Source organism: Typopeltis vanoorti, chromosome 15, assembly GCF_054136105.1.
Source record: "Typopeltis vanoorti isolate ZY-2024b chromosome 15, IOZ_Tvanoo_1.0, whole genome shotgun sequence".
Taxonomy (NCBI): Eukaryota; Metazoa; Arthropoda; class Arachnida; order Uropygi; family Thelyphonidae; genus Typopeltis; species Typopeltis vanoorti.
The window spans coordinates 47,048,363-47,075,795 of NC_143563.1; the positions used below are offsets into that span (position 1 = coordinate 47,048,363).

Genomic DNA, 27,433 nt, shown 5'->3' on the forward strand with positions numbered 1-27,433 from the left:
TGTTCCCATTCTGGTCACATGGCCAAACCATCGCAGTCTTCTTTCTTGGATTTTGTCTATTATTGTTATTTCTTATTTTAGTCGTTTCCTTATGTCTTTGTTTCTTAGTCAATCCAACAGAGATACTCCAAGTAATCTTCTTAGCGAACCCATTTCAGTAACTAATAATTTTTTCTCTTCAGCCTTTTTGAGATTCCAGCATTCACTTCCATAGAGGAGTATTGAGAGGACCATTATTTCATAGATTCTTATTTTTGTTATTTGTTTGATGTCTCTTGACTTCCATATTTTATTAAGTCATGAAAAAGTTCGGGATGCTTGACTGATTCATCTGTTTATATCTTTTATAATTTCACCATTGTACTCAATAACTCCTCCAAGGTAGGTGAGGTTTTCTACCTGCTCTAGATTCTTACTATCAATTTCAATTTTCAGATTGGTGCTTCTTTTTCCTATTTGCATAATTTTTGTTTTGTCTATATTTATGTTTAATCCAGATTTTATACACTCCTTTATTTTATCAAAAATTTGCTGTAGATTTTCTTCTGTGCTTGCAAGTAATGCAGTGTTGTCTGCAAATTTTAAATTTATCACATTTTTCCCATATATTTTGATTCTGGAGTCTTCATTGTTTAAGGCCTTCTTGGTTGCTTCTTCCAGTGTAAGACTGAACAGATCTGGTGACAGATTGCATCCCTGTCTTACTCCGCTCTCTGTGTGGAACCAGTTGGTTAAGGTGTCCTCCATTCGTACTGCACTTTCAGATTTCTCATATAGATTCTTTATTATTCTTATAGTTTTGTTTGGAATTCCAAATTCTTCCATAGTTTTCCATAGTTCTCTTCTACGGATTGAATCAAATGCCTGACAAAAGTCTATGAAATTTATGTAGCAACTTTGGTTGTACTCTAGTGTCTTTTCTATTAGCTGTCTTAAATTGAATAGTTGATCAGTTGTGTTTCGCTCTGGTCTGAAACCGGCTTGTTCTTCTCCTAGTGCCAGTTCTATATATGGCTTACTGTATATTATCGCGTATAATGCAATCCACGTATAATGTGAACTAGAAATTTTGTTTGAAAACTTGCCCTAAAATGCCATGTCCACGTATAATGCGATCTGTTAATCTTGTTCCATAACATTATAAATAATACAATACGAATTAATGAAAGAAATATTTATTTTAAAACAAAATGTCAAAATCCTTTAAATTCTTCTTCATCTTTTGAGTCATCAAACATTTCATTTATAAATTCATCTGTAGGGATTGTGTCATCAGTGTAGCAGTTGTCGTCATCGTCTTCATGCTCTCCATTTTGTTGTGCGTCATCCTCGCTTTCGTATATGACGTGATCTTCGGATCCATCCATTGAATTACTTATTCCACATTTAAGAAATGAGCGTTGAATCATTTCAGATAGTATCGAATTCCATGCTTCTTTAACCCAGCTGGTGACTAGGTTGAACTCGGGCTTCTGAAAATTCCCACCCTTTGTCATCTTCACTAAACCAGATGACATCCATTCTCTCCATTTTTTCATCTAAGTGATCTTTAAACGGCTTATTCAAGATGACATCAAGCGGCTGCAAAACGGAAGTTAGACCACCCGGTATGACTGCTAGATCTGTACATAGCTCACGTGCTTTCTCTTTGCTTGCTTCCGTTAAATGCGCCCGGAACATATCCCAGACTAACATGCTTTGTTGACGTAACAAGCTACCTAGACGTATGTTCCATGCTTGATCCAGCCACAATTGTACACCGTCTTCATCCATCCAACCTTTCTGATTGGCTCGAACAATTACACCCGGTGGAAATTTCATATGCTTCGGAATTTTCTTCCTTTTAAATATCACTGTCGGCTTTAATTTGGTTCTGTCTGCCATGCATGCTAGAACAACGGTAAAATGCGTTTTTTCATGTCCGGTTGTTTTTATGAAGACACCCTTTTCACCAACTGAGTTTACTGTTCAATGCCCAGGCATATCAAAGTACATGGGCGTCTCATCCATATTGCCAATTTAGGAAAGTTTATATCCGTGACACTTCCGTAATTTTATGATAAATTTAAGGAAGGACTGAACTTTTTCTTCAAGCTGCTTTTGGTAACTTCTGCGCAATTTTTGTTCGGTGTCGTAATGTTAATGCTTTGCGTTCCATAAATCTGTTGCACCACCCAGGCGAAGCAAGAAAAGATGAAATACCTGGTGTGTCCTTGAATTTACCATTCTTGAGTTGTAGAGCTCAAAAATGAATTGCATTTCTTGTTACTATAATGCCATCTTGTCGTTGCATCAAAATCCATTCATTTAGCTCTTCTTCGAGTTCTGGAAAGGATGATACATCTCCACGACAGGCACGTTTCGTTTTGGGGATTTTTTCAAGACTGTCTTTTTGCTTACGCCAAAGTCTAATATTACTCTCTGCTACACCAAATTCTCTCTTAGTAACACTGTTATTATGTTCTTCTGCAAACTGCACGACACACAATTTAAATCCTGCTTCAAAAGATGAACGTTTATGTTTCTGTTGGCTCATTTTCAGGCTAGGTTTGTTTAACGAATAATATTTAAAATGAACTCTGGTTAAACCGATATACCCAACTGTGCTCTATCTCACTGTGCACTATCATTCGGCGACAGAGCGCACATTTATGCGCAGATACGATGCGTGCATGGTCACCGAATGCAAGTGGGTCAAGTAGATTTGGTTGCATAGGCATTAGGTAGTATATATTGTGTGTGCAAGTCTAATAAGATGTTATATTTTTTAGGATCTGCGTATAATGCGAACCCCTAACTTTAAGTAGTATTTTTTATCATAAATTTTTCGCATTTTACGCGATAATATACGGTAATTTGTTTTTGGTGTACTTTCGTAAAAACCTTACTTGGAATACTGAGGAGGCTAATGCCTCTGTAATTATTGCATTCTGTTTTATCTCCTTTTTTGTATATAGGGGGTTATGACTGGCTTGTTCCAATTGGACCAAATCAGTCATAACTCCTGGTAGGCACTGCTTTGTTTTGGTAGATCCTTTCAAATAATGTTTTAATGGTTCCAAAAGTTGTTCTTTCCTGCTTTTAAGAATTCTGCATGTATTTGATTAATGCCAGGTGCTTTCCTAGTTTTGAGTTTTTCTATGCTGTGTGCTCTTATTTCTTTGGTAAAGATATTTGTTTCCTCTTCCATTTCAGTGGTTGGAATCGTAATATCCTGGGAGCTGTTTTTATTATATAAATCTTTGAAGTATTCTTCCCATCTGGCCATTCTTTTTGTTTTACTTTCAATTAGTTGTCCCTCTTTGTTTTTGATCATTATAATTTTTGTTGTCTGTGTCTTACTAATTTAGTCTATTTGTTTATATAATCCATGAAGGTTATTTTCTTTTGATAGCTTTTCTGCCATTTTACATTTTTCTTCTAACCAGTTATTCTTGCCTCTTTTAACTAGTTGTCTAATTTCTCTGGTTAATCTGTTATATTCATTTCTGTTATAGTTTCATGCTTTTCCTTTGATCGCGTAACCTTTTTACTTCATTCGAGATCCAATCCTTTTTACTTTCTCTTTCTCTTTCTTTCTAACCTATTGTTTTTTCTGCCGATATTTAATATTATTTCCTTTTATTTGCACCAATGTTCTTCAATGTTTATATTCTATTTTGGTAGTATCTTCAGTATTTTATCTAGTTCTAGTTGATATTTTCTTACAATATTGTTGTCTTGTAGTTTTTTTACATTCAGTCTCCTTTTGACTCTAAAAGTGCTTCCAGATTTTAACTCTATTCTTAGGTTTGCTAATACTAGCTTATGGTCTGATCCACAATCTGTAGTTTAGGATACTTGATTTTCATCTTTGGTTTACAATAATATAGTCTATCATATTCTTGGTTTGTCTGTCTGGTGATATCCATGTCCATTTTCTTTGGGGTTTTGGATGTTTAAAGAGAGTGTTGGTTATTGTTAGTCTATTATTTGAGCAGAAGTTTAGCAGTCTTTCACCACATTCATTGCTTTCTCCATTCCCGAACTTTCCGATTACTCTTGACCAGGTATCCCAGTCTTTGCCTACTTTTTCGTTTAAGTCCCCCATTACAATTAGGAGATCTTGACTTGATGTCTGCTTTACTGCTTTTTTGCAAATCTATATAGAACTCCTCAATGTCTTCTTCCAATTATGTCGAAGTTGGTGAGTATACTTGAATAATAGTTAGTGATCCGATTGATGTTTTAAATCTTGCTTTAATTATCCTAGGTGAGATAGGATTGTGGGACAATAGAGAGTTTTGAGCCTTTGGTTTTAATATAAGTGCTACTCCTTCTTGGTGTTTGTTGTTCTCCCTGCCTGAAGTTAAGATTTTGTACTGTCCGTGGTGGAATTCTCCTTTTCCAGTCCATCTGGTTTCGCAGAGTCCAAACGCTTCCCATCGGTAATTGTCTAATTCATGCATTGGTATTTCCAATGCTCCTTTCTGGTGAAGAGTTCTTACATTCCATGTTCCTATGCTTGTTATGTTTTTCCTGTCTATTAGGTGATGTTTTTGTTCCAATGGCATATTTTTCGCCTTTACTATCTTGGTTCCCTAATAGTGGGTGCGACGCTTGCTTGACCGGGCAACAGTCGAGCCTGCATGTATCTTTAGGTTGGTTAGAATTCATTCGGTTTCAATGGTTAAGTTTTCGTCAAGTGTCAACCACCACTCCTTGACCTGAATTCAGCTGCTTTTTTTAGTAGATAGTGGAAACTACAGTTTGAGAGGAAAGAGTCATCCCCTCGCCCTCAAGTTGCTTTAATAGCACTGGTGGGGGGGGGGGGGAGTAAGAAGGAAGAGAGAGTAGAGTGAAAAAAGAGTAGAAGACCAGTCTCCAGATATGATATACCAAGTGTATATTGTATGAAGTAAGATCAGGTAAGATCAGGAATTTGATGATAATATTGCTTGTGTATGTGTCTCATTTCATGCCATGTTGTCATCATCTGATGTTAAACTTAATATATTTTTTCTGTGTTCACTCAGTATGTCTAAGAAATAGTTCACAACTCAGAGATGTGGAAAATTATCAGAATTTTGGAGATATCTATGAATTACTTAATGCTTTTGGAAGTGCAGAAGGAGAGTCAGTCTTTTGTGGCAGTAAGCTGAGAAATTGGTTTGAAGAATGTACTCAAGCAATAATAAAAAGAAATAAAACATCCAAAGAATTTGCTGCAAGAACAACTAGGATTAAAGAACAAAAATATGATGAGCTGAGATAAACAGAAAATCTGTCAAAGGAAGAAAATAAAAGCTCTTAAGGAAATGATATGCACAGTGAACAAGGACAGTCTTAGATAAGCTTATAATACAGTTAAGCATATTAAAGGAGGATATAAGCCTGAGCTATATATGCAGAGGTGGACAACGAAACATGTTAACAAGCAAACAAAAAGTAAAGCACAGATGGAGAGAATATTTCCATGAATTGTCCAATAAGAACATTATCTCTGCAGCTCATAATTATATACTGACTACTATTAAAGAAAATGATTATGTAAAGTTACTATCAAGCAAGAGCTTAATGATATAACAAATTCATTCAGGTGTTAATTTATAGATTAACACCTGAGAGAGAGAGAGAGAAAGCAGCAGAAAAGAATGCTGTAGGTTGCAAACCTTAGAAACAAGTGAGATTGGACTTGAGTGAACTTTGTAAAGTTAAGGAATCGAATAATCTGAATTATAAGAATATTTTCACAAGAATAGCAAAGAGGTGTTTTTTTTTTAAACTTATAAAGGATCATATGTAATTAAACTTCAGGAAATATTCTTCAGGGAGGGAAAGAGTGGTTAATCATTTGGATAAGCCTCTAGAAAGGAGTTATAGTAATAGATACCATATGCAAATTCAAGGAGACCCTAGAAAACATGTATTTGTTATGATTAATTAATATAAATAATTATTAAATTAGGTTAAGTAGACACATTTTTCTGAATAAATGGTGTCGAAGATCAAGAGTTGTTTCCTTACCTTTAGGTAATGATGAAATCTGTAAGACTGGAATGGGCTCTTGGTGACTTAGTAAAAGCAATGACTCTGCTGGAAGAAGGAATTAAGCTCTATTCAGATTTTGCAAAGTTATGGATGATGAAAGGTGAAATTTTGGAACAAGAAGGTAAAACAGATGAAGCTAGGGAAGCTTATAATCTAGGGGTAAGTACTTTTATTTTTTACATTGATATCTAATCTTCCATTCACGTATTAGGTTCATTGGCTTATTATGGTCAATAAGTACTCTGACGAATACTTTTATTTGGACTTTTTAGTAGTTTATTAAAGTGAGAGTTGAATCTATTTGCCATAGCATCATGAGCTATCACTCCTCTCTCTCTCAGATCACATAAACATCCCATTCCATCTTTTGCACTCCTGTCCCTTACTGATTATGGGTCATATATTGTATATGTTCCACCATGAGCTGACATCATGGCAGATATATTGCACACATACATTATATGGATAGGCTGTTTATATATACACACACGTGCTATGTTGTGGCTGTTAAATTGCACACATACATTATATGGATAGGCTATTCATACACACACTATGTTGATATGTTAAATGTGTGTTCATGGGCAGAAGAAAAACTTGAATTGGGAGTGGGGGTTGAACCTTGAGCTCTCAGTAAACTCTGGAGAAATCATTGATTCAGCTAGGGAGACATGTAGTGAAGCTGTACACAAAGATAGAAAAATAAGTACTCTGTAACAGATACTAGAAGTTGAAGAAGCAGTTCTGGAAAAGAAGAAAGCATACTAAAGATACAAGCAGGCAAGTCAACAGATGTCCTAAGAGGTATCCAAAAAATTCATCAGCAATTTATCAAAAAAACAATTAATTGAAAAGATTATCGAACAACAATTGAAAAGATTGTCGAACAACAGTTAATTGAAAGGCAGTTCCTCGAAAAAGCAATTAATCAAAACTACAAATCATCGAGTGAACAGTTCACCAAAAAATGAATTATAAGATGTGAAGCATATTTATCAAAATCAACTCTTCAGTTTTTATTGGATTAACTTGTGATGCAGTTGAAGCTTAGCATGATATTCCCTTTTATAAGTTATGTGCTTGGCAATTTTTATATTTATGTAGTGATATACATGTAGATGAGCAATATTCTTTTATTTCAATATATGCATTTTGTGTATTTTACACAAAATGTTCATGTAAAAAATCTTTTCTCGAGACTGAACATGGTTGGTGGGGTAGCAATGCTACTTTACTACAGAATAATTAGAGAACAAGATGATTTTATAACTGTAGAAATGTGTGTGTTCATGGGACTGGTTTGCATGAAGAAACACCTGCTTTTCCAGGAGTCAAAACTCTGCCATCTCCATATGAGACTGACTAACTCACCTTCAGTTGAAGAGGACTGCTAAAAAATTCTTCGCATCATGCACAGGATTAACTCAGTGGCTTCGTTTATACCGACTGAACTACAGAGACTCCATCATCATTATTAGTATTAGTAATATTAGTATATGATGTCCACATGCACACACCAGTTATTATATGGGATGAATTTTACTCCAATTTGATATTTGAACCTTTTATAAAAAATTTGTCGAACCATTCAAGTTTTCAGTTCAACTATATTCAGGACTACAAAAGGACAATGCATTGAAATTTTATATTGCAATAACTCTTTGACTTAGTGGGATACCCACAGTCATCAGAATTTTTGAAATGCACAAGATGTCTGTGTGGTTCAGTTTTTAGTTCTGACTGGATCTCTTTTATTAGAAAATTTTGGTAAAGAAGTTTTGAAATGATATTGATCATTCTGATCTGGCTGGATGAAATTTAATGAAATGTTATAGTTAAGAATTGTATTAAAATTTGTCACTTTTGATTTCAATCTAACCATTGTTGTCTTGATTAAGTAGAAGGAACTTTTTTGTTTAGAGATATATCACTCTACACAATGAAGCAAGTACACTTACAGAATAATGTAAAAAAACAACAAAATAATTATGTCTCAATGACCATCTACATAAGTGTTGTCTACATCTTGGGTGACATTAGGTATTCTTAATGTCACCCATTAATTCTTTCATAATTCATCGAAAAATTGTCGGTGAATTGTTTTTTGATCAGTTGCATTTGCGACAAATTGCTGTACAATGAGGTGTCGTTCAACAAATTGTTTATTTGATAAATTGCCATTCATTAAATTGTTGTTCAATTAATTGTTTATTCGACAAATTGCTTTTTCGATGAATTGTTATTTGGTAGATTGTCTTTTGATGAATGGTATCTGGTGAATTTTCATAGAACTGTCCTAAGAGAATACAGAGAAAAATATCAGCTAATCTATGTGTAAAAGTAGAAAGCAGCTAAAAACGTTATAGGAAGACATTGTTAAGAATATAAAAGATAAATATCGGGAAGATCTTCTGGAGGTTATTAAAAAAAAAAAAGCTTAGAAATAGAATTAAAGAGTAGAGTAAAAGGAATTACAGATGATGGACATGAAAACTGAAACTAAAGATATTTTGGATGCCTGCAGCAGTAATTACTTTGAAAGACTGCTAATGAAATAAGCAATGACAAAACAATGGTAGAAAATATTCAAGAAGAATGTAATGAAAGTCAGCTGGAGTAGATGATATTTGACCAGAAATGCTCCATTATGAAGGTATAAAACTTTTACAGTAGCCACACTGCATAATTCAGAAGGCCTGTTCAGAGGGTTCATGTTCCAGATGATCAGAGTAGAGCACTCATATTACCCATCTATAAAAAAGAGAAACAAAACTGAATCTGAGAATTATAAAGGAATTTTTACAAAGCAATCTTGATAAAAGGCTAAGAAAAATTGTGGAAGGGAAACTTAGAGAAGAACAAGCTGGGTTCCAGCTAAATAGAGGTTGTTGGGATCAGATTTTTGCTTTAGGAGAAGTAGTTGAAAAATCATGGGAATATGACAAGGAACTGTATTTAAGTTTTATAAATCTGGAAAAGGTGTATTACAAGATAGCAACACAAAAGCTTTCAAAACACTACATTTATATGGCATAAATGAGACATTATATTGAGCAATAAGTAGTCTGAGTTGTCAGCAGTTAGAACTGAAGGAGATACTGGTAGATGGTTTGATGTAAAGGCAGATATGATTCTTCATCTTCTGTATAGAAGATGAAGAATCATCTTCTGTAGATCTCACTATACAGAAGTAAAGTGGCATTAGATCTTTTCTCAAAATTGGAGGTGTCAATCTCAGCTGTTTACTTTATGCAAATGATGTTATACTCAAATAAACTTAGTACAAGTCTGCAGACTTACTAAATAAATAACTGTCACTAAAGAAATTTTGTATGAAAAATTAGCAATAAAAAAGACCAAACTATAGAAATAGATGGGAACATAGAAAACTTCAACTGTATTTCTCATTGGAGAACCTATAGACAAGTAAAATATTTCAACTGTTTGGGTACATTTCTTAGTGAAGATGGCAAATTAAATATGAACATAGACAACAGAATGAGTGAGGTTGGTATAGTAGGGAGTAGGTTAAATGATATTTATATGAAATAATAGAGAAATTAGCCAAAATACTAAACTAACAATATACAAATCCTGGCACAAAGTATCCAATCAATGACTGTAACAATGTTAGTGTTACAGTCATTGATTCAGATTTATTTTTCCTCAATACATAAATTTTGTTCAAATTGATCAGTTATTAATATAAATACGATTAACAAAGAAATCCAAAATAAAAAATGATGGTACAACATGACAGAATTTCATGCTGCCTGGGGTGTTGCCTGGTTAAACAAGGCCCCCTGTTGTTTTCACTAGGGAACCAGGGCAAAGAGCCAGCTACTGGAACAAATCCTAAAACCCACCCCGACTCAACATCACCAGAGTTCAAGATTGGTACTATCAACATAAGAAGCCTGAATGGCAAAGAAATAGAGCTGGCTGAGGAATTGGATAAGTACCAGATCAACACAATAGGAGTGACTGAAACAAAAAAAGTCAAAAACTGGTGATATCTTTCTAAGCAATAAACACAAAATGTTACATTCAGGCAATGACAATCAAGGAAAAAAAGGAGTAGCCATAGTATTCAACACTAAATGCGAAGCTAATTTTCTTGAATGGCAGGCACTCTCAAGTAGAGTGATGTGGGCAAATATCAGAATGGGAAACTGGACAATGAGACTTATTTGTGCCTATGGTCCCACAGAAGGTTCTACTAAGGTAGAAAATGAAGAAATTTTTTGAGGCATTATGAAAAAGGAAAAGTTGGTCCTTGTTGAGGATCTAAATAACAGAGTAGGAAATGATTGTCAGACATATAAAAATATTTTGGGAAAATTTGGAGAAAACAGGAAAGCTAATAATAATGGCAAATACCTGTTGGATTTCTGCTCAGGGTATGAACTGGTTATTACTAACACAATGTTCCAACATAAAAATGTGCATAAATTCACATGGAGAGAAGAGGCAAGGAATAAGAAAAGTCTCTTGACTATGCTATTGTTGATAGTGGTGTTTTCTCACTGGTGCAGAACACTAGAGTGTACAAAGGATTTGAGATTTGAAGTGATCACTATTTAGTCTTGAGCAGGATAAAATTGAATTTCATATTGAAAAGAAGAACAAGTAAGAAAGGTTTAAAGTGAATAAAAGTTGAGCGGCTCTCAGGTGTGAACTGCAACCCTACCATTTTTTTTTTTTTTTTTTTTTCTTGCAGTGTCATCACTCGAGAATGCTAATATGATTGTGCTTTATAATACATCTCATGCTGCATCGGTTGTCATGCAAAATAATCGGAGCTGTGTTGAGGGCTTAGCAGTTGGTCCTTTTTAAGAAGTATATTACAATCTCCAACAAAAGACAGTGGTATTGTGACTGAGGAATACTGAAGGTATAGGATTAATCTTAGAGGGAAATTTTACATAGGCACACGGAATGCTCAGGGTCTATTGTCTGTAAACAAATGGACAGGTATAAAATTGACTTACTGGGAATTACAGAGACCAGGTGGAATTGAGAAGCTCTCTTCAAAAGACAGGATGGTAAGCTAGTTGTTTATTCAGGAGTTAAAACAAAGCATTGTGTAGTAGCTGTGATACCGAAGACAGTTCAGGTAAGAACCCTTCTTGGTTATAATCTAGTTAATGAAAGGATACTTTGTATTAGACTTAAGGCTCATCCTACCAATGTGTCAATCATGGTAGTTTATGCACCCCCACACAGATAGGCCTGATGAAGAAAGAGTGAGGAATTCTATGAAAACTTACAGATAGTTTTGGACTGCCTCAAGGAGAGAGGTACTTTACGTCTTAGGGAACTTTAATGTAAAAGTGGGAAAGAGTATGAGAATTAGGCCTGAGTATGGCATGTTTGGTCTGGATGAACATAACACCTGTGTTGAAGGAATGTTGGAATTTGCCCATGCTAACAGATTAGTTATTACCAATATCTGCTTCCAGAAACACTCACGACTGACCTATACTTGGACATCTGATATTGATAGGTCAAGGCACCAGATTGGTTACATTTTGGTTCTCCATTGGTGGAAGACGAGAGTCTCTGTTGTGCATACTTGTTCTGGAGCAGACTGTGGTACAGACCATCAGCTAGTAAGAGCCAAAGTAAGACTAAGACTCCGAAACCTTCCAAGTCAGGCACATCTCGCTAAACTGGATGTTAGACTAATTCCAAGTGAGTTCATAAAGAAACATCAATTCATTTGGATGATTTTTTGGAGACTAGTGAGGAGAACTCATCAGAAATGCTTTGGGAAGGAGTCAAGTTAATATAGGTATAATACAGGATGCAGCCAAGAAGTATCTTGGCACAATAAGAAGATCAAGAAACCCATGGATGTCAGATTCAATGTGGGATCTAATCGAAAGAAGGCAGTTGGAAAAACGAAGAGACACAGGGACTGAAGAATATAATAGATTGCATAGAGAAGTCAGAAGAGAGCCATTGGGCAGGACATGGAAAAGTTTCAGGATTAGTCTAATAAATGTGAAGGCTCTTCATCTGGAATTCTGTGAAGAGACAGAATTCCAGAATATATGAAAGTATGAAAGTATGCAATTATGAAAGTATGTTTTGTTTAGTTCGTGATCTAAAGCACAAATTTAAGCCTAAATTGAATGTCATCAAAGACAGGAATGGAGCAGTTACTAACAGAAGAACTGTAAATCAAAAATAGATGGAAAGAATACTGTGAGGAACTGTACAACAGAGGATAAAGAAAATTTGGAGGATCCCTCTCACTAGGAAAATTTCGATTCTGAGCCTCCTCCCTTTAGGCATGAGGTTGAAAGAGTAGTTAAATGGCTTAATAGCAATAAGGTCCCGTGTGCAGATGGAATCATAGCAGAGCTAATGAAGGCTATAGGGATTGGAGGGATAAGAGTGTTTCATAGATTGATTACAAGGTATGGGAGTTGTGTCGTATTACAAGTTACAAGTGTCATCCATCTTGCTAATTGATCCATTTATGTTGGTTAGTTGGATCTATTCTTATTTCTTTAAATTCTGTTTTTATTTTGTTAGATGCTGATTGATACTGATCCGAACGTAAGGAAATTTATATTATCCTGCGCCACCCTATATTCAGATTAGTCTATATAATACAGAGGAATCAATCATCAACTAACTTTTACAATCTCACTTTATACAGGATGAGGTTAATATTATTATTTAAGGCTTCTGCAAGGTTCGAATAAATTTATGAGCGGTGCAATGAAGAAAATTCAGGCAAACAACAAATTGAATTCAATAAAATAAACATTTAATACAGGGTTATAGAACATGTACATTTAAGCATAATTTTCTAAGCAAGATAATCTAATTAAACAATATTTAGAATATCTCTGAGACACTAGTAGCCTCTTGGTTTGGTTTAAAGATTGAAGTTAATTTTACAGATCTTATTCTTCAATGCTTAAATACTATTATCACAGCTTGTCTCTATTCAATGAGATAATTCAATTCTTTTATACATCAACTTAATTCAAATAATCATAACAAACATAATACTTTAGGCATCAAACATTCAGCTGTCAATTCTATATTCTTCCAAATAATTGAAAATGGTTCACACAGTTCAATGTTCCAGAATTTTACAGTAATTATTCTTAAGGTAGAATTCTCTAATTCTCTCTTAGTCAACAAACACTTAATTTAATTATGAGGTGGTTATCGTTTCAAGGGGGGAAACACTTTAAAGCTTCATACTTCAGCTATTTTTAGTAGAACGCCACAGTTAATGTTAAGATATATCAGGCGGAGCTAACTCTTATTTCTTCACACTGAAATACAAAAAGGACTGCTCTTAGCAGGTTACACCTTTTACACACTGGATTTATTATAGGCACACTTAAAACTGTAGTTAACTATTACTTTGAAGTAACACTATTCAAAAGAAATCTTCACTATAATAACTGAAATAATAAACTTAGAGTTTCACAAGTCTTGACGCACTCATTTAGGTAATCTACTTATTCCTTATTTTCTTCTATGCATTAAATTCAGCTTTGCACTATTCTTCCTCAAAACAATTGGAATCCGTCGTAATTTTAGAATTCTGTAGAAATATTCCGAAGTGCCCATTAATTTCCTGGTCCTTTCTTAATCGATTTACAGCATTTATCAAATCCCTTTACTGCCATTCTTTACTTCACTCTTTGCTGTCTTGAATGCTTCTCCTCTCTCTTTACTTTTGTTTTCCAATTAAAATCGTTCATTCTTCCCACCAAAATCCGGTTCTAGCCAGTCCAGCTCATATCAACTCATTCTCCCTTCAAATACTATAGCTCATGCTCCACGCACACGCTATCTAAAATTAACTCCGTTTCCTTGACAACATCCAATCAAATCTAATCAGAAAAATTACATAAAATCACTCTTACATACAGAAATAAAAAGATATATCACAATTCATATAATATACATTTAAATTTACATACATAGTTTCTTATAATAAATTTTACAGAGTAAACTAATTAAAATGGATGACATATTTATATAGAGACTTTTCATTATTATTACATAGTCTAAGATTAAATAATTAATTAATAACAAACAAAACTCAAAGCATTTATATGAATAATATATTTACAAGCAAGAGACTAACAACAAATAATATTTACAAGTCTTGCTTATGACATGGTGGATTATGTTAAATGTGAATGAAGTATTATAACATATAAAATATCTTCATTCACAATTTAACACATGGTATGGGAGACAGGATCAATAGGCCTAGAGACCGGAAGAAGTTGGTTTTATACCACAACATAAGACGGGAGGGAGATATGAAGAACTGCAAGAACTATTAGTTTAATATCTCGTGCAAGCGACATTTTATTAAAGATCATTCTAATCAGGATTGATGCCAAAGCTGAGGCAAAGATGTCTGAGGAACAAGCAGGTTTTAGAAAAGATAAGGGTACCAGAGATCAGATCCTTTTCCTTAGAGAGATCATAGAAAAGTATAACGAATTTAAACTTCCTCTGGTAATGTGTTTCATAGACTGCTCTAAAGCTTTTGACTGTGTTCAGCATCTAAAACTATGAGAAGTAATGAAAAGAATAGGTTTTCCTCAACACACTATCAGGCCGATGGCTAACTTGTACAGGGAGCAAGAAGCCACAGTAAGAGCAGGTGTTGGATTAAATGTGATTGGCTTCAGGTCGTGAAGGAAGTTTAGCATGAATGTCTTCTTTCTCCTCACTTGTTTAGTATCTATGCTGAGGACATCATGAGTGCAGCATTGGATGAACTCAAGACAGGAATTAGAATAGGTGGTAGATTCATCAGTAACCTGAGGTATGCTGATAATACAGTACTCCTCTGTAATGACAAGGAAAAACTAGTACAAATTCTTGACAAAGTTAATGAGATCAGTAAGAACAGAGGACTTCAGCTTAATCCTAGCAGGATAAAGATATGATTCTCAAAGGAAGTACAGACACAGAAGCTCCTGAGAAACAAGGGTACCTTAATGGAGAAAGAATTGAGGAAGTCAGCAATTTTGAGTACCTGGAATCCATTATTAATGTGAAGAATTGCTGTTCAGAAGACATCAGAAGAAGATTAGGAATGGCTAAAACAACAGAGACTTGTCTAAAATCTGGAAGAATGGATCTATCTCCATGGAAAAAACAAAGTTGAGCAGCTGTTTTCCCAACAGCGACTTATGGATGCGAGACTCAGAACCTAAAAAAGTCTGGGAAGAAAAGGGTTGCTGCTTTTGAGATGTGATGTTACAGGAGGCTGTTGAGGATTTTATATACTGAAAGGTGGATAAAATGGATGAGTGCTAGAAAGGATTAGTAGAACTTTAAGGTTCCTTAAGGATATTGACATTAGAAAGGACTCTCAGAATAGTAATAGAAGGTAAAGTTCCTGGAAAAAGAGAAAGGGGTAGACCATCAATGAGATGGATGGATGGCATGTCTGGAATAGCTGATCTACAGAGAGTTGAAGGCTCCAGAAAAGCATACAATAGGACAACATGGCAAGGACTGGTGTGCCACATCACCGAGCAAATGAGTGACCATATGTCATCTGTTGATGTCCAGTGAACAGATGGATGATAGTCTCACATTAGGCAATGATATTCATATACCACCTAAAAATATACACAATATTGAGTGGTGTTGACAATAGAGGACAACCTTGTTTTACACTTTGGTTCATGCATTGTTTTTCAGATATTTTTTCAATTTCCTTATAAGTAATGTCTAAAAAAAAAAAAAGCAGAGCATTGTAGAGCTTTCTTTTTCTAAATCCATTTGACATTGTATTTTCTTTCCTATTATTTTAGTTTTTTTGCTTAATATCCAACTATATGTTGTATAGCATGTATTCATTAACCAATTAGTTGGTGATAAAATAATAATAAAAAAAAAGTGATAAAATTTATAATTTTTTTTGCATATTGGATTCACTATGCTTCTTTCTGTTCTGTTAGCATATATCTTTTTTATGTCTATATTTTACTAAAAATGTTTAAACGTTTTAATAATTTTTTGCAAAAATTTTTTCTAGTAAATTTATAATTTATATATTTCAGTTCTGAGCTTATCTCAGCTTCTCTTTTTTGTTACATCTTCTGTGTGAGTTTGTGTTTTATGATTTTTTTTTCCCCAGTCTAGTTCATCTCTCCAAAAATTTGAAATAATATAAAAATTCTTTTAAATCTTCTGTATTTAATATTCTGATTGTATGTAATTGAAAAAGTAATTAAATTGCTTTTATGTTGGCTGTGTCTTTTTTTTTTTTTTAATATAATATTCTTATTTCTTAGCTTAAAAAATGTCCTACATCTATACCATTGTGGTTATTACTATCTCGGCTTGAGGAAAACTCAGGTGCTCTAATCAAAGCTCGAGCTGTTTTAGAAAAAGCTAGGTTGAGGAATCCCAAAAGTCCAGACCTACTCTTGGAAGCAGTACGTGTAGAACTGAGAGCTGGGCTGAAAGATATTGCATTGACTCTTATGGCACGAGGTAAGCATTCATTTTAGATGAAATTCATCTTCTAAGTACATGATTACTGAAAAAAGCTTAGGCATTCAGTTTACTAGAACAGTAAAGTTAAGACATAATAATAGAATTTGTTTTAGAATGGCCAACAACTCTCCAAATTTTTCTTCATTTACCATAAGTAGTAGCATAATGGTCATTGATGTTCATCAGTAGTAGTGCATTGGTGTTTTATGTCTCTACTTCAGTCAGTATGATGGCATCCCTTCAGCAGAAGGCTCAACGTATGCATTATATATAAGTTCACATCAATTTTAGTTGTTGCCATTTGATTCAAATTTAGATATGGCCATTTTTCATGTAAATTTGGAACAGAAGCTCCTAGTGACAAAATAGTAGCTCATTGATTTACTCATCATAGGGAAACAGAAGTGTTTTAACGTAGAAACTCACCAGGGAAACCATAGACATTTGAAGAGAAACTGCACAATGTATATATGTAGTATAATATATCATGTGTGTATAATCTAAAGAAAAGAAAAAGTATCACTCATTGGAGCTTAGAAGTTGTTTTAAGCACCTAAGATTATGTGCATAAAAATTAGACGGAAACACGAAATTAAAGCTACTAGTTTTTTTTTTAAATGTGTCACATTTGTAATCACTATTAAGTGAAAGAAGTTGAATTAAGAATGTTACTTAAAATAGGTAATGAACCACCTTTCAAAGTTTGGAGCTCAGGACAAAGGTAAAAATTTGGAGGACCTTTCTTCTTTTTTCTGTAACCATTGCTGGAGAAATAAATTTGGATGTGTTAGAACAGAATTTTACTTATAATTTTCTTAATCCTGCAGATCGAAAGATACTGAAAGAAAAAATACAACTTTTCTTGTTGTTCCAACACAGCAGAGCTCCCCCCCCCCCCAATTGATTTAGTCTTAGATTCACAGTATGCTTGCTATATGCTACATCATTAGTTTAATGGTTTGAATGAAGTAAACCATTAAGTTAGCCCACACAGTTTCATAATACCACTGGAGTGTTTTATATGAGATATGTGAAGAAATTGTCCATGCTAAAACAATTTGACTTAGTTGTTTCTGCATTTGTCGCAATAATTGCATTGGATATGATTCATCATATCTAGTTGGAGACTGAGTATTCAAATGACTCAAAGCCAAATGACTGGGCAAAGACCTCCATATTGCTTTTAAGGAATGTAAAAAAACTGACCAACCCAGACCCGAGACTCAGATTAAATAACATAGTCAAGGGCACTGATAATTCTTTAGCCGCTTCACGTATGACACGAGCTGGTATACACCATCCAATCCCACAGATGTATTCACATTAAGGTTCTGTAATAGACTATTCACCTCCACTTCCTTCATCATAATTCATATATAAACTAATGGTTCCTTCATTTTTTCAATGTCACCACCTGGATGATATACTTTTGCAAAGTGCTCGCTCAGTAACTCCACTATATCGACTGATTCGGTGACCTCCTTACCATCGTCATTCCTTAAAATCATTCTGCTGTGTACAGTTTTTTTTTGCTTGCAGCATATTGAAAGAACTGTTTGGGATTCTCTTTAGCTTGCATAGCTAGTTTCCTTTCATAATATGCTTTTGCTTTTTTTATCACACTCGTTACCCTTCTGGCCTGCACTTTATACCGTTTGTGTGCCTGCAGATCACCTCTTTCTTTAAATTCCCTCCACAGTTGTTTCTTTTTTTGCAGCTGAATAGCTTAATGAATAACTTAATGTTATTCATCCATTTAACCCCTACTTGTTTTACTATTCGGACCCTTGGTATACAATCAGCCATAACCTCCTGTAAATGCTCCTTGACCACTTCCCATGCTCTATCGACATCCAGCCCTTGCAGTTGTACATGCCATGGCACTGATCCAAGCAATCTCCTAAGCTTGTCATACTTGCCAGCACGGTAATTCCACATATACCCGGTCGTAATCAAAAATTCCACACCTTTAGCCACCTCCCAGGTCAAGACCTTATGATCACTCTCACCAATAGGTGGAAACATGGTCATATTCATTACAGTTAAATTCTCAGATGCTATTACCAGGTCAAGCACTCTCACACCACTAGTATTTTCAATTACATGCTGTCTCAGATAGTTATCCCTTAATAATTGAATAAAATTCATGTCCTTCTCACATGTGTCCTCTCCTCCTTCCAATCAATGTTACCATAGCTGAAATCTCCCATAATAATTACCCTCCTTCCACTCATTTCATCAATTTGTTTATGCATACTATCTCCACCATCTATTCCATCACCTAGTCTTTAGTAGCACCCAACTGTATATTTTGTTCTGCCAGTCTCAATCTCACACCAAATAGCCTCAAATGAGCTCTTTTCACTATCCTGCGATACACCCTTCAATTCTCCTTGGCTGCAGTTAATCAGCTATCATCAATAACACCCTCCCTCCCCCCATTTTATTCTCTCTGTCCCTCCTAAACACACTATAACCTACACATTCTATACCACTAACTATATCATCTTCTGTCAGCCATGTTTCACTAATGCCAATAACCTGTGGCCAGGAAGAGCCAATCAAGGCCAAAAATTCTTCCTTCTTGTTCCTAATACTCCTGGCATTAGTATACACGAAATGCAGTGGTCCCTTTGTCCCACCCCTATCTTGATGCGTTATTCTAATTATCCCATTCCGATTTTTTGTCCTTAGTACTGGCTGAGGTACATTATATACATTCTTGCACTCAACTGTCTCACTGATGTCCGCATATCCACTCTCTCCCCCCCCCCCCCCCCGGTAGTTCTAGTTTCCCTGGTTCTGCACATCCATTTTCACTTCATTCAGCAACACTTTTTTCCCGCACACAAATCCATTCAAATGCAGGCTATCCATCTTGTATAAATCCTTTTGCCCATCAAACTCATTCCACACGTCCACGAATTCCACACCACACCGTCTGCATAATCTGTGCATAATGTCATTTGCGATTATGGCCCTCCTTCTAAACTCCTCTCTGTCATACCGCAGCAACAGACTCACCATTCTACCTCTGTCACTTTTTTCTTTCGCTACCTTTAATAATACTTTCAAGTCCTCTCTCATAAAAAATTTATCTCCTTTCAATTCATTTGTACCCGCCACAACTATCAATTCTTTCACCCACTTTTTGCACTCTAATACTCTCACTTACATCCTTAAATTTCACACCAGGTAAGTATGATTTAGTTAAACTCCCATCTATCACTCCTTTTAATAACAAGTATCTACTTGGTTACTGAACAAATGAGGATGGACTAGCAGTTCAGGATTTAGCTCAATTCCAGAAACTAAATGATGGTACAACATGATTAAATGTTGAAATATGATGTCAGCTGGGGCATTACCTAGATAAAGAAAGCGATGTTTTTATTAGGTTTATTTAAATTAATGCAAAAAACATGGAATAAGTAATAGTATTTATTTAAGGCCATATATTTCAGCCTGTGGAATTGTCACCACTGATATTACAGACCGTGGTTTCCATCTTCAAAAGATAAAAATGGTCTTATCTTACTCTTCATGTCTACCAAGTTCCTTTTGGCTGTTGTTATTCTTATAGACAAACTGGATGCTCTGTAAAAAAAAAAAAAAAAAAAAAAAAAAAAAAAAAAAAACAAGAACACCAATCTTACATTAGCAGCAACAGTAATCTGAAAAACCTGGCTTGGCACAGCATGGAATAGATAGAGACCACATCCTATGGTCTGAAACATGCTAACTTCATTGATGTCTGTATAAATTCAAATGTTTGTCTAAAGAAAGCACTGAGCCCTTCAGCTTCCAAACTTAAATCAGAACATCTGCCTCTCTCTCTCCCCCCCCCTCTATCTAAGATATGGGACAGTCTTATTTTAATCACACACATCAGTAATTTTTTTTGGAAATTTTTAAATAGCTAATGAATAATTAATATTGCAATATTTCCTCAGTTATATGCATTGTGTTGTTTTATGTATAGCATCACATAGCTCTTACTTTTTCAAATCAATCCATAATTGCAAAGTAGAATGCAAATAACTATTGTTGCCACTGATTATGGCCTGTAACATTCATGCTGAAATATATGGCCTTAAATAAATATTTTTTGTTCTTCATGTTAATTTAAAGAAACCTCTCATGGCACAAGTATCTCTTAAACAACGTTTTCATCAGTAAACCATGGCAAACTGAAAATTCAGCTGCAACAACAAAGTCAACATCAGTAGAGTTGAAGATAGGCATCATCAGCATGAGAAGTGTCAATGAAAAAGAAGGGAAACTTGCAAAGAATCATAGAAATACCATGTCAGCATAATGTGTTACTAAGATGAAGAAGACTAAAATTCTGCTAATACTAAAATTCTACAAATAATATGTTATCCAAACTGTTATCCCTATTTCTAAAATTACTATAGAACACTAAATATGAAGCTAAACTTCTTGAGTGAGGCAGTTTTAAGTAGAATGATATGAATGTTTCAAAATGGGAAATTGGATAATGAGACTTAGCCGAGTGTATGATCCTGCAGAAAGTTCTAATGAAAATATTGAGGAATATTTTGGGTCATTAGAGAAGACAGCTAACCTAAAGGAAAAGCTAATCCTTGTTGGAATTCTAAACAGAAAAGTAAGAAATGAATATTAGACAACAGAAATGTTTTAGGAAATTTTGGAAAAAAGAGCAAAATTAATACTATGGTAAGTACCTGCTGGATTTCTGTGCAGGATATGGACTAATCATCACTGTTCTAATACCATAAACATATCCACAAATTCACACAGAAGATAGGAAATGAGTCTTATTGGACTATTATTGTGATCGTGATATTTTTATTCTAAATAAATAACATGGCGGTTGATTAGTTGATTCAGTGAGTTGATTGATTCAATCAGCCACACATGTGAAATTGTCTGTGCAAGGATAGAAAAATTCACACCTTGTAGTGGACTTAAAGTTAAAGAGGCAGTCCTAGAAAAGAAACAATCATGTTGAAAGTTATTAGCAAATATGTCAGTAAGTTCCATAAATAATGTAGAAAAAGATGTAAAAAAAAAGAGTTATGTATAAAAGTAACTAAACAAAAGCCATGTGATGACTTTTGTAAGGATATAGAAGATATAAATATCACATGAAGGGGATAAATTTTTATGGATGATATTGAAAAGCTAGGAAAGAATATGTATAAAAAAAAATAAAAAAATAAAAAAAAAATCAAAGATGATGAAGGTGACATGAAAACTGAAGATCCAAAATATTTTGGTGGTCTGGAGTATTTACTTCAAAAGAATGTTAAACAAAACAAGTGACAGAACAAAGGTAGAAAATATTATTATTATTAAGAGAGGCCTCTAGAGACCAACCACAACTTATAGATTTACTTGGGGGGGGGGGGGGGTTGTACCTTGCAGCTGCAACTGTTCATATTATGGCCAAACAGGCAGGACGGCAGAATATCAGAAACCCCAAGACTACACAGTTTCCACCACTATGACTGCTCTGAATTGGCAGACTATGCGATGGATGCCTGTCACAGGATCTGTTGGGAAGAGAAAAAAAAGAGAGAGCCACCTCACTTCACTGAAGCAAGTTTAAATTTGAGAGATTTTTCCTCATATCTACTGTGCTCTCACCAACTATTCCTACCTGAACAAATATGGTTGCATCAAACTACTATTCATCTGAAAAACCCTCGTCTGTGGACATTCAGCCCAATGTCCAAGAACATGCAACCAAAGCCAGTAGCTGGCATAGTTATAGAATTTTAGGCCTTCTTATATTTCTCCTGTTCTGTCTCATTTACTGAAGTGTGCCTGCATGCACATGTTTGAATACAATGTATTAATCCCTGAAGATGCCAATTTAACTTATCTTAAGTATCTTAACTGTCATTAATATAATTGAATATGTAACAAAACATATTCTAGAGAAGGAAATTGGATATTATTGTGAAATTTAGAATAGCTTAAAACTAGATTTGTTTATTTATATTCAGATTTAAAAAAAAAAAAAATTGTAATCTACAAATGAACAAATTTTTAGCCATGCAAGACTGTCCAAATAGTGGAATTCTTTGGGCTGAAGCTATCTTTATGGAGTCACGTCCTCAACGAAAAACCAAGAGCGTGGATGCTCTGAAACGTTGTGAGCATGATCCCCACGTATTATTGGCTGTTTCAAAGTAAGTACCTTAGAATTTTAAATGCAATACAAGAGAAATAAATGTTTTCCCATATATATAGGCAACATTTAATCATATATGTACAGTCTGCCCACAGTTGAGAGAACTGTAGCTGGCAGAGTGTCAAGAAGAGTCAATTCATGTTGAGGGAGAGAAAGGATTAGGGGATGTACTTTCTTGTCTGTCACTGTACTAGCTTGATTTTTGTTGTTTCACTTTCACTTTTTTGCAATGATTTTTTTTTCTTTCTATTTATTTGTATGATGAATTTAGCACTTTCAATAAGTTCTGGTGTTAAACCTTTCAGTAGCACCTGCAAAAGAATATTGCATAATGTGCTGAGATTCTGCAAAAAGAATTTCAGCACATTTGTTGTCTCCTTGTTCTAATTTCTCAAGCCACAAAACATGCAAGTAAAATTGCAGGCATATCATAGTCGACTGTTAAAAGAATACATACAGAATCAAAAGGTGAAGATAAGCTAAAATTTAAATTTCCTAAAAAGTGCTGCCAGAGAAAGAAAACCATTCAAAACGTAGCTTTGGAAGTTTTTGATGTAGACGTTATAAGAACTATTCACAAATTTTACGCAGTCAAGAAAAATGTGCCAACTGTTTCTAAATTGATTCCAGTGAAAGAAAAAATTAATTTTCCTTGAAAAAGAGAAACTTTGAGGAAAATACTTCATGAAATCAGATTTTGTTTCAAAAAAGTCACAAAATAAAAGGAAACTTATCATGGAGCGAAGTTTTATCTAGAATGGCATATTTGAGAGCAATACAGCATTTCAGAGAGGAAAAATAGACCGATTGTGTATCTAGGTGAAACTTGGATTGATAGTAATTTAACTTTTGGAAAATGTTGGCAATCTAAAGAAGAATGTGGAATTACATACCAGAAATGCCTCACAGCACATAATTTTGTGTACTGGTGGAGAAATGGTTTTTTTTCTGAATTCAAATTTACTTTACAAAGCCAATTCAACACTTGGAGATTATTACAAGCAAATGAATCTTCGAAAAGTGAGAAGAAGAAAAACTGATTTCAAACCTTCCTAAAATCGAGTTGTTATTATTGTTAATGCTCCATATCACTACATCCAGTAAAACAAAGTTCCAAATTGTTCTAATAGGAAGCAACTCATGGATTGGCTGTTTGCAAATAATATTTCTCATTCCCCAGATATGCAAAAAATTGAATTGCTCAACTTAGTCAAAAGAAACTTGCCCAAAACTAAACCATTTAAATTCAACATGATGTTCAAAGAATGTGGATTCCTAGCTTTGAGACTACCACTATATCATTGTGATAATGCTAGCGAATATATTTGGGCAGAAGTGAAGAATGTCATTCATCATCACAGTGTAACTGGGGATACTGATATGGCAAAACTTTGTAAGATTTCAGAATTGGCGATTAAAAGTTCAAAACCGGGGAAAATATTGCTTTCATGTTGGTTGAGGGCAGTTGGTCCAAGAGTTTTTGTCTTTGTATAAGTTTGTCCAACAGAACACTCATCCAGTCAGACATTTCGTCCAATCTCAATTTGTCCCATCGATGTCAGCTGACTCTTATTGTCACCTGTGTCAACTGACTAATCTACTACAAGTTGCTGTGTAACAGATAAAAGATAAACGTCATTAAGGGCTGTCTCGTCCCGCTATTGTACAACAAGTTGTGAGATGAGCGTAATGAGTGTGGGCAGAAGGAATGGGATAATGTGAAATGTAAAATGAAACATAAAAGTTGAAGATGGATGGGGATTACAAATAAACATCATTGTGGGTAGATGAATCGGGATGTCAGTTATGTTCCCACTGATATCCCCATTTATCTGCCCACATGTTGTTTTATTTGTCATTCCCATTCATTTGCTCACAATCATGAAGCTTGTCCCACAACAAATTTTGCATTTCATCCCCATCGATCTGCCTACGACAACTTAGACCTACACGCACTCTGATTCGACATGTAAACTGTTCCAACATGACAATAGAAAGAAGTGAATAGAATTAAGTAAAAGCATAGAAGATGAAATTTCTAACTGCAAACAAAAAAGTAGGAAGAATTTTGCAATAGACTACATTCAAGACTGGAATATCATCAGATTGTTAATGAACACAACTCTTTTAGATACCACTGATCACTCTTTGAACACATCTCCTCAGTAATTAAACAAGCACATGGCAAATATACTTAGCCAAACATTACTCTAAAGCACAGGAAAACTGCAAAACATCTGCTAACACAATCCAGAACTTATCCTACTGGAAACAGCAATTAGTCAAACTGACCCTGTTAAATCACCCAGAATTGATCTTTGGACACATAATTAAAACATGGTTAAAATAGCTAAAACTGTCTTCTGAAGATATTTAACACTTCCTCACACATCGTTGGACAGGAGAGTTCCTAACAAAATATCAAATTATTCAAAAAGTAAGCATTTCCCAAAGTTGCGGAAATTTTCCTAGGTTGCGTAAATACATACAAAAGGTAAGATATTGTCTGTGATGAAATTTGCCAATTTTGACGCAGAGTGACTTCAAGGAAATTATAATCCATAAATTTAATCATCCACTTATCGTTAAAACATAAGAAAACCAATGAACGAAAACTGCTGCGTTAGTAAATATACCCTACATATTTCTAATTAGGTTTATGAACGATCACACATCTACAATTAAAGATTTATTTTCTAATTCTGCTATTAAAATGGTCAAATCGATTCTTTGGCTACCTAGATATTTCCTCAGTGAAAACGCAAGAGTGATTCTGAGCCACTTGTTTTTATTTCTACAAGATATGCATGTGATCATTTAATTATAACAAATCAAATAAGGAAACACATAATTAATTTGGAAATTGATGTGAAAATGAGATAATGGATTTTGAAATCTGTGGTATTTGGAGAATTTAGTCTTCCTCATTGACTTCCTCGGCTGGGTTCACCTTCAAACGATAAGCGATTGACCACAAGTGTCGAGTCTGTTTTCAGCCTTGTACTGAGGATATTGCTGTACTAGGGAGAAAATACCTTCTTGGTTAGGTAGGTACAGGCATCAAAGAAACTGATGTTTCTTTGACCTCCAAGAAGGCGTGTTATATCTTGTTCGTTCTGCTCTGTTCCTCCTTCAGGGAATCGATGAACCTTCAAAGTGATGGATGGTAAATCACCATCAACTTTTGGAATTTATTGTGCCAACCTTCTACAGAATTGTTGGTTCTCTGTGTCTCATTGATGGCCAAATCATGGACATTCCATATCTCGGGTGGAAAGCGAGTGTTCCCCCCACCCCCTCCATGCTCTGAAGCTCAATGCCCTCTAATGTAAACGCATTCAACATACTCTATCATTCCTTCCAGGTCTTCCGAAATACTCTCTGCAATGTAGTCAAATACCTCAAGTACGTCGTCAATCGGCACGAATGGCAAGCCAAACTGCATTGATGCTTATTTTTAATAAGCCGAAAGGCTATTTTACCAGTGAATATATTAATAGAAGGGGGATGGTAAATCCCTTTATGTTTTTTATAGCCGGGTATGAAACTGGGATCGAAATCCATCGAAATCATTGATGGATTTAGCATTGATGCTTCTTCACATATAGGACTTCCTGCAACTTTATACTGCTGTGACAGACCCAAAGCCACCATATGTTGCCAAAGAGCATGAGAAAAGTGAAATAGACAACACTTTATATTTGCATTAGGAAATATCTCCCATGCAGCATTCATATTCGCCAGCTCGAAATCCATCATAACAGTATGTGGCTTCACAATGACTCCTGCTTGTTTTGCAGCAATGACAACATGCTGGTATATTGACTATTATGTAGTCTCAGTTTTTGTGGGAGTTAGAACATACACCAGAGGCATGACATGCTCTCGAAACATTCCATGCATAGTAAACATCTGAGCAAATTGTGAGGGCGCAGTTTTAAATGTGTCATCGGAGAAGATAATGTCACTCACTCCAAGTAATCTTAGGTTCTCGTGGCAAAAACAAGAAGACGATCCTTGTCCTGTTCACCAGAATCATAAAAAAGAAATCTGTCATGATTTAACGTTAGTTGATATTCTTCCGGTATCTCAACGCCAACCAAACTTGCAGGAGTATGAGGCCTCGCAGTGTTCTGCCATCTATTGGCTTGCCTCCATAAACTATTCCTCTCTGGCAATATAAGTAATACTTCATCTTGCTGAACTTGTCCTATAACCATATGCATAATGTGTGAGGGTGGTTCATGCATATTGTCTTGCGCCCTTCTCTTTAGATTATTTTTAACTTTCCTAACCTCTCTGCCCATGCCTGATTCATGTTGGTGATCATCCTTGCCATCTTTGTACACCACAATGTTGTCTAAACTGGCAGTTGTGATGCACTTAGCATTGCAACTATCACAAACCTCGCATCGCCAATACCGTCTAGTCTTATTCTTGTTATAAGAGTGAAAACGATAACAATAATTTTGAAGATAAAGCATTGGTTTACCCCTGTCACTCATCAGAATTTCTGCCATATTCAGCACTGCCAAATTTTAAGGATAAATTACAAAAAAATTCGAACGTCAATTGTCTATTATTAATGATCACAAGTTACTTATAACTCCGTGGACTAATCTCAAACCCAGGTGCTTTCAGGGCATTTTGTCCAATTATTTTCAAATTGAAATAGGATTGAACAAAAAACCTCAAATCTAGGGCATTTAG

General features: G+C 34.9%; 1 protein-coding gene across 1 annotated transcript in view; it reads left to right on the forward strand.

Annotated features, from left to right (window-relative positions):
* The window catches only part of Prp6 (pre-mRNA processing factor 6), a 251,296-nt gene that overhangs the window by 204,247 nt on the left and 19,616 nt on the right, over nucleotides 1–27,433 (forward strand). Inside the window, exons 19-21 of the mRNA XM_090405026.1 lie at nucleotides 6,013–6,189; nucleotides 16,335–16,536; nucleotides 22,583–22,721. Coding sequence (XP_090261152.1) covers nucleotides 6,013–6,189; nucleotides 16,335–16,536; nucleotides 22,583–22,721 — 518 coding nt within the window. The remainder of the gene's footprint in view (nucleotides 1–6,012; nucleotides 6,190–16,334; nucleotides 16,537–22,582; nucleotides 22,722–27,433) is intronic.